This window comes from Toxorhynchites rutilus, chromosome 3 (genome assembly GCF_029784135.1).
Source record: "Toxorhynchites rutilus septentrionalis strain SRP chromosome 3, ASM2978413v1, whole genome shotgun sequence".
Lineage (NCBI taxonomy): Eukaryota > Metazoa > Arthropoda > Insecta > Diptera > Culicidae > Toxorhynchites > Toxorhynchites rutilus.
The window spans coordinates 59,116,990-59,134,619 of NC_073746.1; the positions used below are offsets into that span (position 1 = coordinate 59,116,990).

General features: G+C 38.6%; 1 protein-coding gene across 1 annotated transcript in view; it reads right to left on the reverse strand.

Moving 5' to 3' along the window:
- The window catches only part of LOC129779602 (T-box protein H15-like), a 110,288-nt gene that overhangs the window by 53,347 nt on the left and 39,311 nt on the right, over positions 1 to 17,630 (reverse strand). The window contains exons 2-3 of the mRNA XM_055787169.1: positions 9,738 to 9,913; positions 9,543 to 9,673 (exon numbers count right to left, since the gene is read on the reverse strand). Coding sequence (XP_055643144.1) covers positions 9,543 to 9,673; positions 9,738 to 9,913 — 307 coding nt within the window. The remainder of the gene's footprint in view (positions 1 to 9,542; positions 9,674 to 9,737; positions 9,914 to 17,630) is intronic.

Consider the following 17,630-nt stretch of genomic DNA (forward strand, 5'->3'; position numbering starts at 1 on the left):
CACCACACACATACACGCGCGAAACTATTTTCGTTTGGTTGCCATCCGGCATCGAGAAGATTCCGGAAAGATGTCATCGTTGCTGAAAAATAATCTACCAGTTCCCCTTGGAATTTAAAAATACATCCACGCGAAAGAGTTTGTTTTGATATTTTCTATCCATATAGAACTGCAACCAAATACATTTGGTTTTGTGATTTTTAAATCAAGTGCAATGAACAGGGCGTTATCGAGTTAGCATTAACCACTGGTAGACTTCGAGTATCGAGGAGAATCTGGAAAGATGTTATCATTGCTGAAAATTAATCTGCCAGTTCCCTTGGAATTGAAAATTACATTCAAGCGAAAGAGTTTATTATGTTTTCTATCCATATAATACTGCGACTAAATACATTTGGTTTTGTGATTTTTCAATCAAGTGCGATCAACGTAAGATCACGTCTTTCGAACGATGTTTACTCAACAATTTCTCAAACGAGAAATGGGTGTTATGAGGAAGGATGAGCGAACGCAAAAATTATGTAGACTGATTTGATGCCTCAGATATTTTGTCTATTGGAAATGGAATACAAATCATATCACAATACAAGCAATGTATTATGTATTATACAACTTTCGTGTGATTGCTTCTTTTGCTGAATATTGTGCCTTCAATGTAACGCTCTCGCTTTCGAAGCCCCCCAAATACTCATTTATTCATTCATTTAGAATTGATTCAGATGCAACTAAAAACAAATGATCACTAAATCAACGATAGCCCTACGTCACCCTCGTGGTTATACCACAAATATAACTCACTTCTTGTTTTTTACGCGAATTTTCCAATCAACGCGTTTTTTTCCGAGGTAGGTATCCCCCGCGTGAAAAAAACCTGGGAGTACTGGCAAATATTCATTGATCATCATTTCGAGAACAGCACCTACAAAAACATTATCCAAACTGATACATATAATTTTCCTGATCGAACTGAATATTAATAAGAGGGAGGCAAACTAGTTAGAAAACGCCATACCGTACTTCTGTGTGCTTATAGCAGATAAATATAGATAAAGATGATGAATGTCATAAAGGTCTTCGATGTGATTGAACCGGAGTACGGTTTTCACAACTGGGAGAAAAGAATATGATTTTAGAGAGTAAACAACATGAAAACGCAGAAAAAGATTTTTTGTCTTTGCTTAAAAAAACTGACAATATACAGGAAAAACTGGAAGGTTGGCAACTCTGGTTACAACGCTTCTCGTTGAGACTATCTGAAGGAGAGCACACCCACACACTAATATGTCTCATAATATCATAATTATAATGATCAAAAAGTGAAATCTTTCAAAATTTTAAGGTATTCTGATTAGCCTCGATGCTAGAGGCGAATGAAGTGCAAAGTTCTTGAAAACCAAGAAGACAGAAATAGATTCCCAAAATGCGAAATCACTTTATATCCATAATTGCCCCCTAAAAAATTTCAAGCTAATGGAATATTTTAAACTAAACAGAACGCTATGGCCGGCCCTAAATCTTTAGCAGAACATCACTTTAAAGTGTTGATATTTATGTTGGAACGTCATATTATTTGACTCATTTCGTGTTGCCCTCCTTCGCTTCGCTGCTGCTGTCGATTTGCATGCTTGCGGTCCACGATGTCCACTCTGGACATTCGTTCTGGCGAACCGATCGGTTCGGAGAGCGATTTATGTTCTGGGCAGTCATAAATAATGTGATTATGAGAGTAAGACGATATGTTGTTGTGGATTTTGGTCGCCCTCATGCGCGCGTGTTTCGCCTCAGTATGACGTGATCGGCGGGCAACGTGAAACTTCGAAAACATTCTCTTGGCGCCCCCGCTGAGCGAGGGAATCCGCGAAGTCAGCATCTTTTTTTGGGGAGTATTGGAGGCATTTTGGAGGAACAAAACTAGCAACAACAACAACGACACACTCGAAGGTGTGCTGCTGCTGCTAATTAAGCACTTTTGTACCACTTGCTGAGAGTGATGGCATGTGCGTTTCGGGAATTTATGATTGTGCTATTTCCGTTCTTTCGCTCGTACTTCTCCACTTACGAGCACCTGCTGAAAGGTTGTTTTCGTTGTTGTTCGGACGAAATTGTCACGAAGCTCTAGCATGAGCATAGGTGTGTGTAATTCAAGGATTTCACAAATTATGGCTATGTTGATGACTTCAGGGTCACAATTACGGAAGCCACGGGAGATCGCATGGCTGGCACACGACGATCTGTCCTTGTGCCGGGGACGGTGTTTATTCGCTCCCAAACAAGGAACTGCAATTAAGGATAGAGCACAAAAACAAAACAAGAACATACCCAAGAACACACTGCTACATAATTACTGTTTATCGCAGCATATTAAGGCAACAGCAATAAACAATGTGAGAAAGTAGGAATACGATCTCGAGACATGGAAGCCAGAGAGCCGATTCGGTGGAAGGTGGCATGCGATTCGATAATTAGGCTGTAATGTGCTGTGAGACTGTGCGATGTGTGACATCGTTGAAGTTGCGGGGCGCATTTCATGTTGTTGACCATTTCAACTGAAGGTTGCTCCGCAGCATGGTAAATATTTTCTGGATGCTTTGTAAGAACGAAAATATACACTAGAACCTAAAATACTAAAATTCGTTTTTTAGCACTCCACAAATCGTATACAACCCGAACGATATCCAAACTTCGATCGCCACAAACTTCCACGCTCTCATCGCCTGGGTCAATCTCGGTGGATCACAAAAGCGAATGAAGAAGGATCACGCCATCCAGCGGACACTCCAAACAGTTGTCGCACACACGAGCCTCGAGAAGCGTCCAACGCAATTAAAATTAAATTTATGTTTCGAATTACAATAAAACACGTCTGATTATTATCACTCGATCCCGATCCCGATCGGTGGACCGAGGCGCGCTTGAATGTGACGAAACAAGATAATAAAAAAAAGCTGAGCTTCTCTGTGTGGCGATTTGGTCCATTTCGGTGGAGAGAACGATGGTCCTGAGAGACGAGGGGCCACCGCGTCGGTAATCAATGCGATGACAGCTTTAGTCGTTGTTTCTTGTTAATTTTACGACGGGTTAAATTTTTCATTTCCTCACCACCTGGGTAATCGGAGCGAAGCTAATTGGCGATGGAACACCACCGAAAGGCCCCTTCTAATCGGGATGCTGCGCTTGACTGAACGAAAAGAGGCCAACGGATTGGACGCTGTGTCATCGGAACATAAATGTTATTGAGCGTTTTAATGCGATGGATTTTTAATCCTATTTTGTTTATGCCTCTTTCCAAAGCAGTTAACACAAAAGTTATGCTTCATGGAAATACTTGTTTACAGCTACCAGACAAAGGAAGTGTATCCATGTCACCGTGGTTTTTAATCGTTAATTTTCATAATGCGGAAAGAATTTAAAGCGCTTCTCCATCAAATTTAGTTGCACTTTCAAACCTCACACTTAACATGCTGCCGCCGTCAGTCCGACAGGAGAATTCCTCTAATCAGACAACTGACTGACACCCGGCAGCGGAAGAGCTTGGGGCTAATTTGCTAATTAATCAAGCCAGGAAGTGACATCGGCTCAACTGGCAGCAAGCCTGTCAGAAACAGGCGGGAATATGTTCATCGGTGCTAGACTACTGCACTGCAAGATCAGGCCATGGTAAGGTCGGCTAATGCACTTCGTAGTGATGGTCGGTTACTGGAGGGTGTTTTCGATGGTGTTCGATAGTGGGATGAAAAAAGTTTGCGGCAATTGATTTTATATATATTTTTGCATTGATTATAAAACTTATCATTTCGACTCTCCGAGCCAACTCATTTGATTTTATTTGATACACCGTTGATACTCCTCAATTGATTGACACTAATGAAACTTCGTCTCAGACATTTTAATGAAACTCCGTGGTAACAATTCCTACTTCAAATAATCATCCGCGCATCACACGCAAGTTCCTGATGGTAAAGAAGACTTCACAGTTGCAGCTTAAGCCGGTAAATCCATTCACCCCAAAGCACAACATTGACGTAACCCAAACGATGCGAGATTATCCAGCCTGGTGCAGTTTCGCACGATGGCAACCATTCGCGCCTTAAAAAGCAATCGACGAATGCAATTTCCTAGGAAAAAATTCCAATTTTCCACATCATTTCTTAGCTACCCCGGCTGCAAATAGTTTATTGCGCATGGAAGCCACTTTTCTCAACGATTTCTCATTATTTTGATCCGAAGTGTTTTTGCTCTCCTTCCCCCGGTCGCACAGTTTAACCGCACAATTTAAAAAGTGCTTCCATAAATGATGCCCATTGCCGGAGTCGGCTCTTGCGGCCGCTTAGAACTTGCGGCACCTCCGAAACATGTCCGGAACAAGGTGCTCATGTTGCAAAGTACTCGCGAAATTGTTTGGTTCGAAAAACAATCGCATTTAAACCGTGGCCAGAGCCCTGTGCCGAAAAATTGCATCACAAACAATGTAATGAAGAGACAGCAGCATGAAAGAAAAATGAATTGCACCCCGTTGAAATCGCTTCTCAAAGTAGTGACAGATGTTATTAATTTCTGTTGCCACCTTTTTGCTCTCGTTAAATTTTATTCTCGTCCTGTCTTGCTTGTGTGCCTCCATATATATCCACCCATATGTTGCATCGAATCACTTTCACGCTGAAGAGCAGAAGAAGCAGGCACTTAAATATTATGATATAGCTCAATTTCCTCTCACTGCATTGCTAGTGAACGCTATTCGATGCGAGGATGGCCAAGCGTGAAAGCAAAAATGTAACCTGCTTCTTAGTAACGATTTTTTGTCGTTAGAAAATTATCGTGGGAAGTGGAATCTCGTTGGATGGGGTTAATCCTAACTATTCCACCAATTGAACTGTAATAACAAATGGATGATTTGTTTATGCAAATCACGTAGAAGAATGAACAATAATTGAATTGGTTAACACATTGCACAATGGTCCAGGAGATGTACTTAAGTGGAAATTAGCATTTAGAGCTCGACAGTTATTCTCTAGACAAAAACTGTTTTCGACAAAGTTGTTACATATGATAGAGCGCTTATTTTTATGTTATCAAAAATAGAGTGACCAAAATTGTCGATGAAATAAAAAATATAACTTGCTTATCTTTATAGATAGAAGTAAACATAGTTCTACAATGTTGTAGTTCCAGTTATTTGAGACATCTTTGTAGAACAAAGTTTTTTTTCTATCTCTTGAAATAACCGACATAGCGCCATTTGTCTATGTTAAAGGGCGAACACGAAACTATTGCGACACCGAAAATGTCATTCCAATTTTCTTATAATGTTTAGAATCAAACCAAAATTTTAGGGTAGTTTTATACATATATTTACTTCAAAAATCAAAAGAAAAGTTAATAGATGGAGCCTTGAGTATAAAATTGAACGCATTTTCGCTTGATGCCCTCCATCTAGGATTGGGCGATCTTTAGAAAAAGATCGATCTTGATGGATCGATTTTCTAAACGGCGCAGGGATCGATTCACTGATTAAGTCGGTACCAAAGAATCGATCTTTGCTGAATCGATCTTTGAAAAATTGAATGCCAATGTGAATATTTACTTTTTTATTTACTTGTTCTGTATAAGTAAAGACTTTTTCTAGAACATGAAATAAACATTTCACATTTCTATTCAAACATCAAAGGCATTTCAGTTTGATTCTCAGAATGTAAGTCACAAAAAAATTGAAAGCCTAGAGAAAATGTATTTTCCACAGCATTCATCTTGAACCGTTAAGGAATTACTTAATCAAATAATTAAATGAAATTATAATCGGAAATTCATTCAAAAACACGTATTAGCTTAAGGTGGCACTCTTGCCCCGGGTTCCCCTACTTCACTCCTCATGATGTGTGATTTTCAACACTATGTTATTTTTTGTGTTTGTGTAAATTAAAATTGAAATCATGCGTTTTTTGGGTAAAAAATCATCAATAACTTTGAGTAGGATTAAGATATTGACAAGCTCTGCATCGCAAAATGTTGGTATTGATAATCTCTAAAAGTCGTACGAAGACAATTTTTATGTAGAATTTGAGTTAAAGCCAAAAACCCCGTTTTTTCATGGTCACCCTAATGCAACTTAGAAAAAAAGCGCTAAATCGTTTATATTGAAAAAAAGAAAAAAAAAACTTTGTTCTACAAAGTTGTTTAAAATAACTGGGGCTACAACATTATTGAACTACGAATATCTCTATATATAAAGATAAGAAAGTTAGATTTTTTATTTTATCGACAATTTTGGTCACCCTATTTTTGATAACATAAAAATGAGCGCTCTGTCATATGTAACACTTTGTTGAAGACAGTTTTTGTCTAAAGAACAAATACCTCCCATATTTTGCCGCTTTCTACCTAAGTTACATAAGGGTAACCATGAAAAAACGTGTTCTTTTGCTTTAACTCTTATATTTCAAATTCTACATCGAAACTGTCTTCGTACGACTTTTAGAGCTAATCAATACCAACATTTCACGATGCAGAGCTTGTCAACATCTTAATCCTACTCAAAGTAATTGATGGTTTTTTACAAAAAACCTCATGATTTTAATTTTAATTCACTCAAACACAAAAAATAACATAGTTTTGTGAATCACATATTATATAGAGTGAATTTTTTTCTTTCAAATTTCGTCAACAAACATTTTTTATGTCTTTATTTGTTTTTTTTTTTAAACATTACTTCGGATTAATCAATTTACACGGTAAACTTCAGATGTGCAACGTAAGAAGTTGGTCAGATTAGTGATTCACGTATAATTTAAAGGAATGGCGAAAGGTAATCGATTAACGGAGGAAGAACGGAGAATAATAAAGATGTTCAAAGAAGAAAAGTTTTCTAATAGCTCGACCGCAACAAAAATTGGTCAATCTGAGAAAGTGGTCGTAATTTCTTGAAAATGGGCCCGAAATATGGAATAAAACAACCTACAAAAGGAAACACCAAAGTTACTTTGTGTGTTAAAGGTCAAATAAGACACGAAGCAACCAAGAAAAGATTGTCGTGCTCACAAATTAAGGCAGGATTGGATGTTCCTGTAACGAAGAGGCATATTGCGCGCATCTTGAACGATTCAAGTGGAAGAAACTTTAAGAAAAGCCGACTCATAAGCAGAACCGTTTAAATTTCGCCCGGCAATACATGGAATGGAAACTAGAATGGCGAAATGTTGTGTTTTCCGTCTAAAAAAGTTTAATTTGGATGGCCCGGACTGTTACAGTTACTATTGGCACGATTTATGTCAGCGGAATGTCATGAGATTGAAGTGAAACTTTGGGGGCGGAAGCAAGCTTCCCATTTGTTCCATTTCCACCCGAATTAACTACGAAAAGTATCTTGAGTTGCTGGAGGACGTTTCGATTAGCCATATTGAGAAAAACGCTACTGAGGATATTGGTTTTCAGCAGGATAATGCATCGATCCACGTTTCCAAGCAATCAAAGACATGATTTGTTGAGAAGGACATTCAGCTTCTTGAATGGCCTGCTTGCAGTCCCGATTGCAATCACATAGTGAATCTTGGCCGGGATTGTCTATGCAATCGGGCGACAGTTTGACATCATTTCCAGCCTCAAGGCAGTAATTCAGGAGTGTTGGGCCCTAATCGATATGACAACACTTGAAAAGCTGTCTGACTCGATGCCAAATCAAATTTTTAAAGTGATCCGGACATACTAAATATTAGCTACCGATTGAACTCGATATTTGCCGCACAATGTTTTTTATCGAAATATGAAGATGCGGCTAAACGAATGTCCACCCTAATTTCACATATTAAAAAATAAAAATAAAAATAGAAAATAAAAAGTGAATTGTTACTGTTTTTAGATAATGAATTCGATGAAAATAAACAATAATCGTCTTTTATGAGCAAAACTGAACAAAGAATTGACTTATTTTTAAACATATTGAGGAAAAATAAGGTGCGGCTAAACGAATGTCTTCCACTGTATCAGTGTCGGTCCTAGTTCCCAAAGATACTTATAGTATTAATAGAAAATAGTCAGCAATTCTACTAGAGAGTAGTCACATTTTGTAGAACATTCAATAACAAACTGTATATACTTTTATTTTATTATTTTGTAACTGTCTGGGACTGGGACAGTCAGCGTTTTCCTTTTGAAACGACGCTCAACATCGGCCCTTAGGGACCGACGCGGGATAATCGATGACTACTAAATGCGTTGAACAGATCTCTTCGATTACAATGTTCAAGGACACAACGTTACCACACAAGAAAATCGATTTTATCTGCGCTACGATTATTGCAAAACTCGAAAAACAGAGATCAAGCTAAATGGTCCAGTGAAACTCTATTACCGACTGATGCAATAAGGTTCGACCCCCCTATATCTCACTCAATCCATAATGCAGTCAATCAGCGCGCGGCGAGGCTGTTGTAGTCGACAACAACCGGAAGTCGATTTTGACGAGGCGTCAAATTACTGCCTCTAACCGCTTTTACTATATTGATAGAGTCCCCCTAGGTGTGTACCTTTGCTGCTGCAATTGCGAGGTAAATTAGTGCAAGATTGCGTCGTAATTATCGGCCTAACAGCTTCGATTTGAGCGGCAGATTGAAATGGACCGCCGCGGAGCAGTTGATTAGCACAGATTCACGTGAGCTGCTGTTGGGGCGCCCGCCGCCATGACTGCCGCATTAATCACTCATATACATAAATTCCGCGTCCCACGAAACGGACAAACAAACGGCATTCGATTGAACGAACCTGAGTCCCGCATGAACGGTTGCGTACCGTTGCGTGACGGGCGGCACCGAAAAAAAAGCACTGTCAACACAGCAAAACAGGAAGAATGAATTTGTTTCGTGATTTGGAAACAATTTTCATGTGTATTTCTAGCCCGTGTAAAGTAGCGTTTAAATTGAAAACGTTTTCTTCCACTTGCGCTGGCAGCGGCGGACACGCCCTGAAAGTGCCACGCCGCCTCGATTCCATGGCACCGATAAATTATTCAGCCGGAATTGTTAAACCACGGCTCCCGAGAATGGGTTCAGTTCGAGTATCAGATCATCGGCTCTCGGGCAGCCATTAATCAGGCTTTAGTGGTGCCTTATAAATTGCCCTGTGTCGTCAGATTATTCACCTGGGAAGGATTTTTGTTGGCGTGTCTCTTACGGTCTCGAAGCTTGATTGTAACCCCCTAATGGGACACATTTTTCTACCGAAACTCCGAGACTCGAAGCAGTCCACGTCTGACATCATAATTGGGCGTGTGCAATCCTGCTATCCTGCAGACGATACGTGTCAAATGTGGTGTCATCAACGAACGGTGAAATTGATTAGGGAAGGTACGGTTCTAAAATCGCACACATTATGCTCTCTCCTGCTGGGTTTCGATTCGCTTCGGGTTCTTTTTCCAATTCACCCGTCGACAGAACAAATCTCATTCTTTACACAGGTGAAGTTGAATGAGACAGTGTTTACGCTTGAGTTGTTAGAAAAAGGGAGCTGTGTCTGTAGGAATGACATTTCGATTGATAAGCTAGGCTTTCACTCACCGTCCTGTTTTAGTGATGATCATCTCCGTCCCCAACTCGTGGAATTTGTCCCACAGCTCCTTGGTTTCCAGATGACACTGCACGGGCAGCAGATCATCCGAATTGCAGCTGCCAACGATTTTGTGTTTAGTCTGTAAAAAGGGGACAAATGATCTTGTTATATAACGTTCATGAAACAACCGCAGGTCACTATACCGTGGCAGGTTCCGGCGTTAGTCGTTCCTCGTCCGAGGGGCTAGTAGGTGTTGCGGTGGCTCGCGAGTGGGACGCCCTGTTGGAGGTACGCGAGGGCCCTTCCGAGTCACTGCACTGCTCCACGTCGACGTCTACCTCATCGTCGCCCACGGGAAAACGATCGACCGAGATTGGACCTGTGCGGTTGAGAACGATCACAGAAGCTATGATTAGTTTGTTTATCGCGAACAAGGCGAGGTTCCGAATGCTTCTGGGCCTCTTTTGGTCTGAGCAGGAGGAAACCACCTCAAAAAGGTGTTATATGCTGTGTAGATTGCGTAGAACAATAACAGCTCTCGTTACGCCTGAATTCCCGGTTGGAATCTAAGCCGCGGCCGGAAGAACGATAGCAAGAGTGTAAGTAATAAAATTAAGCTCATAAATATAAACTAATCAATCATTTAAATAGCCCGCGAAACAATAAAAAGTGCAAGTGAGCTTAGCAGACGAATAAATGATAAGGCCACTAAACTATCGTACCGTTGGATGCGGCGAAATTGAATGGACCGCCACTTATAAGTGCGTGATTTTCGAAAATTCCACAACAAATCGTAACGATATTAAATTTTGAAATACATTTTTGAGATGAACATATTTTTTGCAACACCCTTTATACGAGAAGCATGGCTCTGTTTGACTACTCGACTGTAGACTGTTTCAAAACAACCGACGGGTGCAATTCCTCGATTCGAGGACGCCCGGTCCGTCGGATACGGGTGAGAAGGTGGCGGTAAATATTCACCACATTCGGGTCGAGTTGGCATCAAACGCATAAATTAATTCCAAACAGATTATCACCACTATTAGAGGCGTAATCGCTGCAATTATATTAAACATATATATATATACATTCAACCGAGCTGACGATTCTTGTTGGCCGGGGGAACGCAAGGCCCGGCAAGTGGAACGCTGATCCGTCAGGTTTTGCGTAGTGCTGACTTATTCATCGGCTCGAAATTGAATTATGGGCGATGCAAATCGAACGCTGATAGTTCGAATATTGGAATTTGTTTAGCAGCTTTTTTTTCCAGTTTTTTTTAATGTTAATTTCAGAGAATAACAACTCCAGCTGACTTGAAGGCGATCTTAAATAGAAGTAAAATGCAAACTCAGTAGCACAAAATAAATTATATTTCAACCATTTGAAAATCATCAAATGGTTGAAATATAATTTATTTTGTTTGTAAGCATGCTGTCGAAATAATCGTCACAGGGGATTGAGTATTGAGACTACGTGCAAAATTAAATAAGCAATTTTGAGCAAAAAGTAAGGTGACATGTTCACATGTCCCGAAAATATGTTTACAGTTTCAACAATATTTTATACTAGCTAACCCGGCAAACTTCGTCCCGCCCATTTACTTGATTAATTCTCGAGTAATGCAGAAATTTGTGTTTTATTTGTATGGCAGCCACCCCTAAGAGAGGGGGGAGGACTGTCTAACCATCATAGAAACATTTCTTGCATCCTAAAACTTTCACATGCCAACTTTGGTTTCGTTTGATTGATTAATTTCCGAGTAATGCAAAAAATTGTGTTTCATTTGTATGGCAGCCCCCTCTAAGAGAGGGGGAAGGAGTATCTTATCACCATAGAAACATTTATTGCATCCTAAAACCTCCACATGCCAAATTTGGTTTCATTTGCTTAATTAATTCTCGAGTAATGCAGAAATTTGTGTTTCATTTGTATGGCGGCCCCCCCTTTGAGTGGGGGAAGGACTGTCTAACCATCATAGAAACATTTATTGCACCCTAAAACTTTTACATGCCAACTTTGGTCTCGTTTGCTTGGTTAATTTCCGAGTAATGCAGAAATTTGTGTTTCATTTGTATGGCAGCCCCCCCTTAGAGAGGGGGGAGGGGTCTCAAAATATCACGAAAACCTTCCCCGGCCCGAAAAACCCCTACATACCAATTTTCATGTCGATCGGTTCAGTAGTTTCCGAGTCTATAAGAATCAGACAGACAGACAGACATCACTCCATTTTTATATATATATAGATTAACTTTTTTTTTAAAGATATAAAGTCTAAACGTGTTTTGGCGTGCATCGAATTTTGTAAAAAAAACGGAAGAACATTCCAGAAATACTTGAAATGTTGACACTGGCATGCTGTGAGTCTGAGTGAACACAATGTTTATAAGTATTACAATCTTCACCAAACAATTCAAGCACCATAATTCACCTGCTTGCTCATCGATGCTTTTAAGAGATTTTTTTAACAATGTTATCACCTTGCACAATCATGCCATACTCACAGGATTTCCCCTTGAGAGTTCTTCCTGTTGCTAAAACTGAAGAAGCCTATGGAAGGGCGGAGATTTGCTACAATTAAGGAAGATACTGCATCGCTAGAAGAGCTGAAGACTACGCTTATCCGACGTGCTTCAAGGATTGCAATTGTAACAATAGAATGAGTGTATTATATTCGAAGGGCATTTCTTTGGAGGAGTCGATTTTTTATGATAATATATTTATTTATTCATCTATATTCATTGAATCCATCTAACTTCTTGAACATTCTTTGTATAATTCGTTGAAATCTATTTTTTTTAAATCACGCTTAACAAAAAAAAATCCAGTTTTGTAAATTTAGTTCATTTTTTTGGTTATTGTTCGCTGGAACAAAATACCTATCGCCAATACCAGAATGCACCTTATCCCTCAAAGCAAATAGGAAGTAGCAATCATGCAACCACAAATGGTACACCATTTTTTAATACATATCTCTATGAAAAGAAAAATTATTTGAGCTCCACATGACATCCCAATCGAATTTTAGGTACAATTTCTTATACTACGGATTCCATGAAAATATATACATACAGCCATTCCATGCCAAACCGATATGGTGGTTCTCAGATTTTCGTCAAAAGTGGTAATTTTGTTCTCTATCGCAAATTATGAGATTCGTTTTTTTTATTTTTTTGTTAGGTTGACCATTTTCATTTTAGGGTGGTCAAAAAAAACATTTTTCGTATTTTTGCCAAAACTAACTTTTTTCGAAAAATCATAACTTTTAAACTACTAGACCGATTCAGATGATCGACATATCAAATTAAAGTCATTGTATTTTTTGAAAAAAATTTATACCTGCGGAAAATTTGAATTCTGCTCTCGTTATTATTGATTGTATTCGTTTTTTATTGTTTTCATAGTCTCGGAACCAAAGGCGCTATAGTTTTTTATATTTTTTTCTGGAAAGCTGAGGATTTTTCACACAACATATCTCGAAACTAGGGAAGCGTTTTTTTTTTTCGTTTTTGAGTTATGATTCGTCAAAGTTAGCCAATGGTCCAAAAAAATCATTTTTTCCCATTTTTTCCACTACAAAAAATCATAACTTTTGATCTACTGGACCGATTCAGATGATCGACATATCAAATTAAAGCCAATGAGCTAGTCTTGTTTTAAAAAATATTACACTCTAAATAAAAATGGATTTTGTTTTCGTAATTATTGATTATATTTGTTTTTTTATAGCTTACATCGTTTCGGGACCAAGGGCGCCATCTTTTTTTTATATTTTTTCCTGAAAGCTGAGGTGTTTTCACAAAATATATACGAATACCAGAGAGGTGTTATTTTTCGTTTTTAAGTTATGATTTTTTAAAGTTAACATGTTTTCAGTTTTCGTTCAACATTTCTATGCGACTAGACTGTATGTATGTGATTATAATCCAATTAATTGGCGAATGTGTTATTTTTTCAAAAAATGTTTGTAGGCTTTAATTTGATATGTCGATCATCTGAATCGGTCCAGTAGTTCAAAAGTAATAAATTTTTGAAGAAAGTCATTTTTGGGAAAAAAAAGGGGAAAATGAATTTTTGGGTCATCGGCTAACTATGAAAAACCATAACTCAAGAACGAAAAAAACGCCTCCTTGGTTTCGAGATATGTTATGTGGAAAATTCTCAGCTTTCCAGAAAAAATATGAAAAACTAAAGCGCCTTTGGTCCCGAGACTATGAAAACAATAAAAAAACAAATACAAACAATAATAACGAGAGCATAATTAAGATTTTCTGCAGGTATAATATTTTTTCAAAAAAAAACCAGGTGATTGGCTTTAACTTGATGCGTCGATCATCTGAATCGGCCTAGTGGTTCAAAAGTAATGAATTTTTTAAAAAAGTCTTTTTTGGCAAAAATGCGAAAAAATGTTTTTTTGGACCACACTAAAATGGAAATGGTTTCCCTAATAAAAAAAATAAAAAAAATACGGGTCTCATAATTTGCGATAAAGAACAAAACTACCACAAATCTGAGAACCACTATATCGGTTTGGCATGGAATGGCTGCATATATACAAAACTAAATTTTAACTATCTCACAGGAAAACTCTCTTGCCTTAACTTAACTTTTAATTGTTCAATCTTAACTACACTCGACAAAAAAAATTGAGAAGCGAGAGGCATCATCGATTTTTTTATGTAATAAAACGCTGTAGAAATTTAATTTATAGGAATTATATCTTCAGCTTTCGCTTATAATCAGATAAGAGTGTATAGATCACGTTGGCCATGCTTCACTGTCAATTTTTCGTAAATTTGGAAAAATGTCGTCGAACGAAAAAGAGCGTCGTGAATTAATCCAGTGTACTCATTTCGAGAATCAGGAGTTGTCACATCGGGACATCGGTAAGATGCTGGGAATCGTCCAATGCACGGTCAGCAGTGTACTAAAACGATACTTCGAGAACCTAACCATCGACCGGAAGGTGAAGAACGGCAAAAATGGATGCTCCGTCAGTGAAAAAGATCACAAGCGCGTAGTTAAGCAGTTTAGACGTGATCCGAGAAGTTCGGTCCGGGATGTCGCCAATAAGCTGAATTTGTCAAGTTCATTCGTCCAGCGGACCAAGCAGCGGGAGGGCCTGCGTACATACAAGGTTCAGAAGGCTCCTAACCGCGACGAAAGGCAAAACATGATGGGGAAGACGCGAGTCCGGAAGCTGTACACCGAAATGCTGACGAAGCCGCACTGCCTGGTAATGGACGACGAAACCTACGTCAAAGCGGACTTTCGTCAGCTGCCGGGCCTGTTGTTCTTCTCCGCAGAGGACAAATTCAGCGTTCCGGAGGAGATTCGCAAGCAGAAACTATCCAAGTTTGCCAAAAAGTACATGGTGTGGCAAGCGATCAGCTCTTGCGGAAAGCGGAGCGCCCTCTTCGTGATGACCGGCACGGTAAACGGGCAGGTTTACCTTAAGGAGTGCCTACAGAAGCGCTTACTACCACTATTGAAGCAGCACGAGGGCCCGACCATCTTCTGGCCGGATCTCGCTTCGTGCCACTATTCAAAGGACGTGTTGGAGTGGCACGAAGCCAACGGGGTCACCTTCGTGCCAAAGGAAATGAACCCGCCCAACGCGCCGGAGCTTCGTCCAATAGAGCAATATTGGGCGATTATGAAGCAGGCCCTCCAGAAGAACCCAAAAGTTGTCAAATCGGAGGCGGACTTCAAGAGAAAATGGATTTCTGTTCAAAAAAACTACAACCTGACGTTGTACAGAACCTTATGGACGGGGTAAAGAGGAAGGTGCGAGCATACGAGCTTGGGCTCGAAGTATGAATAAAAAGAAAATGCCAAAAGTTGTTTAATAGTTTTTATTTTACTGTCTAAAATTTTCAAAAGGATCGGTCTACTGGGCGAATTTCTACAGCGTTTTTTCCGTGATGCAATTTGATGTGACACACCCTTTATACATCATTTGGCCAAATCAGCACAAAGGAGTCGGTTTTGGTACGACCTTCTCAATTTTTTCAAACTTTATAAGCATTGTGGCAGCTATACAAAAACTGTCGCAATCAAAACTGGTCATATGATGATAAAAAATTGTGAATTTGGTAGTGTAGTTTGAAAAAAAACGGAGAGGGTCGCGTCAAAATCAACTGTTTTTATACGGATTTGATGTGGAATTGCTCTGAAGGTTTAAGAGCTATGGAACGATTTTAGTACAGAGAAAAACCCTGCCCTATATCACAGCAAAAATATGTAACTAGGTGATTCCGAAATAAAAAACTTGTAGATTTAGCATTTTGTATATCTCATATCCAGGTAATTTTGTGAGTGAGTTTATTTGGAGACTCCTGGAGAGGTTATTAGACAAACACAGCTACCTAGAGCAAGTTGGATTATTTCATCAAACAATCGTGCTACATCCTACAATTATGTGAAAAAATTTTGCTATGAAACTATTCAAAATAAACTAATGATATATTCCATTCTGTTGATGCTCAGAAGCCGTAGAATCTCGAATCATTTGACAGGTGTGAGAATTACGAGCGCTACGGATAACTGTCACATTTACAGAGTCACATCTATACTTCTATAGTATCTGTTGGTTGTAGGCATCCTAAACAACCTAATCAGTATGAGTTTTGTGACTATTGACACTACCTTTCGCCGATCGAAGATTATTAAAAGAGGTTCACTAAGGAAATTCTCGAGACACCGTAATGACTTTTGGAGATCTCGCTATGCGAATGCATGTAAAAACTACAGGATTTTGAATAAGAGACTTTTTGGTAAATATTAAATTCCATATCAGCGCAAATTAAGGTTTAATCCAAGAAGTTTTTGGAAACATATCGACACACAGAGAATTGAATCCGGATTGCCATTCGTCATGATTGACGAACAAAAAAAAGCCCCTACGATCTCTGGTATAGGTAAATTAACCCGTCGACAATTTAGCCGCGTTTTCGAAACTGAACCAATCAGTAGCGACTTAACTCAAGAAGCAATTGAAAACACTCCAGTTCTACCTAAGATTGGTCCTCATCCTATGAATTATGCTGTAACCGTTTACAACGCCTGCTTCAAGCTAAAAGTATCTTCTTGCTCTGGTCCTAATGGAATCCATTGTTCCATTGTTTTGAAACGTACGCTGACAGCTTGTCATTATCAACACTGTTTAATCGCTCAATTCAATGCGGAATTTTAGCCAATGCTTCAAAACAGTTTTCCCTGTATTTAGGAAATTTTTAATTTTAATTGATTATTTGAATATGTTCTGATGTATTCTGAAACAAAAACAAATATAAAAACAAAGAAAGCGAGCATATATTTGTTTACATATTTTCAGTCCATCTAAATAATCAACATAAACCTTTAAATGGTTCTTGGTTGTTCGACAAGTGTATCAAATGTAAGTTATAAAAGAAAGTGTTAAGTGTATGAAGTGAAATAATTTGATTTTTGGTGAAAAATAATCATTTGATTTATGTGCAACAAATGTCGATTTTTTTCCGTTCGTAGAAAAGAATTACTTCGAGACCGAGAATATATCTCGTCTAATTAATCAATTTTTAGAGCAAGTTTATTTGACAGTGTATTTAAATCTTATTTTTCCTAGAAATTTCTCTGACTTCCTCATAACTTTGGAATACCTTATACAAGATTAACACAATCATAACCCGTAAACAACTTAAATTAATGAAAATTGGAAGTATTCATACTTCAACATAGCGGGCAGTCAGCATTCATTCCTAATACAGTTCAGACTCGAATATATATATATATAGTCGACCATTTTTGACGTGGGACTACGTCTTACATTAAGGGTGCCAAATAAGGAAACCGGTCACGTTTTTATGAAATAAAGTTAATGTTAATAACTATTTTTGCTGCGAACGGATTTTCACGATTTGCATATCAATCGGATCGGAAATTTTCTAAGATTTGTTTGGTATGCTATACATTACAATCCCAAAGTCTGTATATGGTTTAAATTGATGAAAATTGGACGCGTTCCCATTTTCCCATATATTTGTTCTGTCCATTTGTGTGCTTTCCCGAACAGAGCTATCAATAACGGGTAACTTATGCAGCCGCTAGAATAGAAA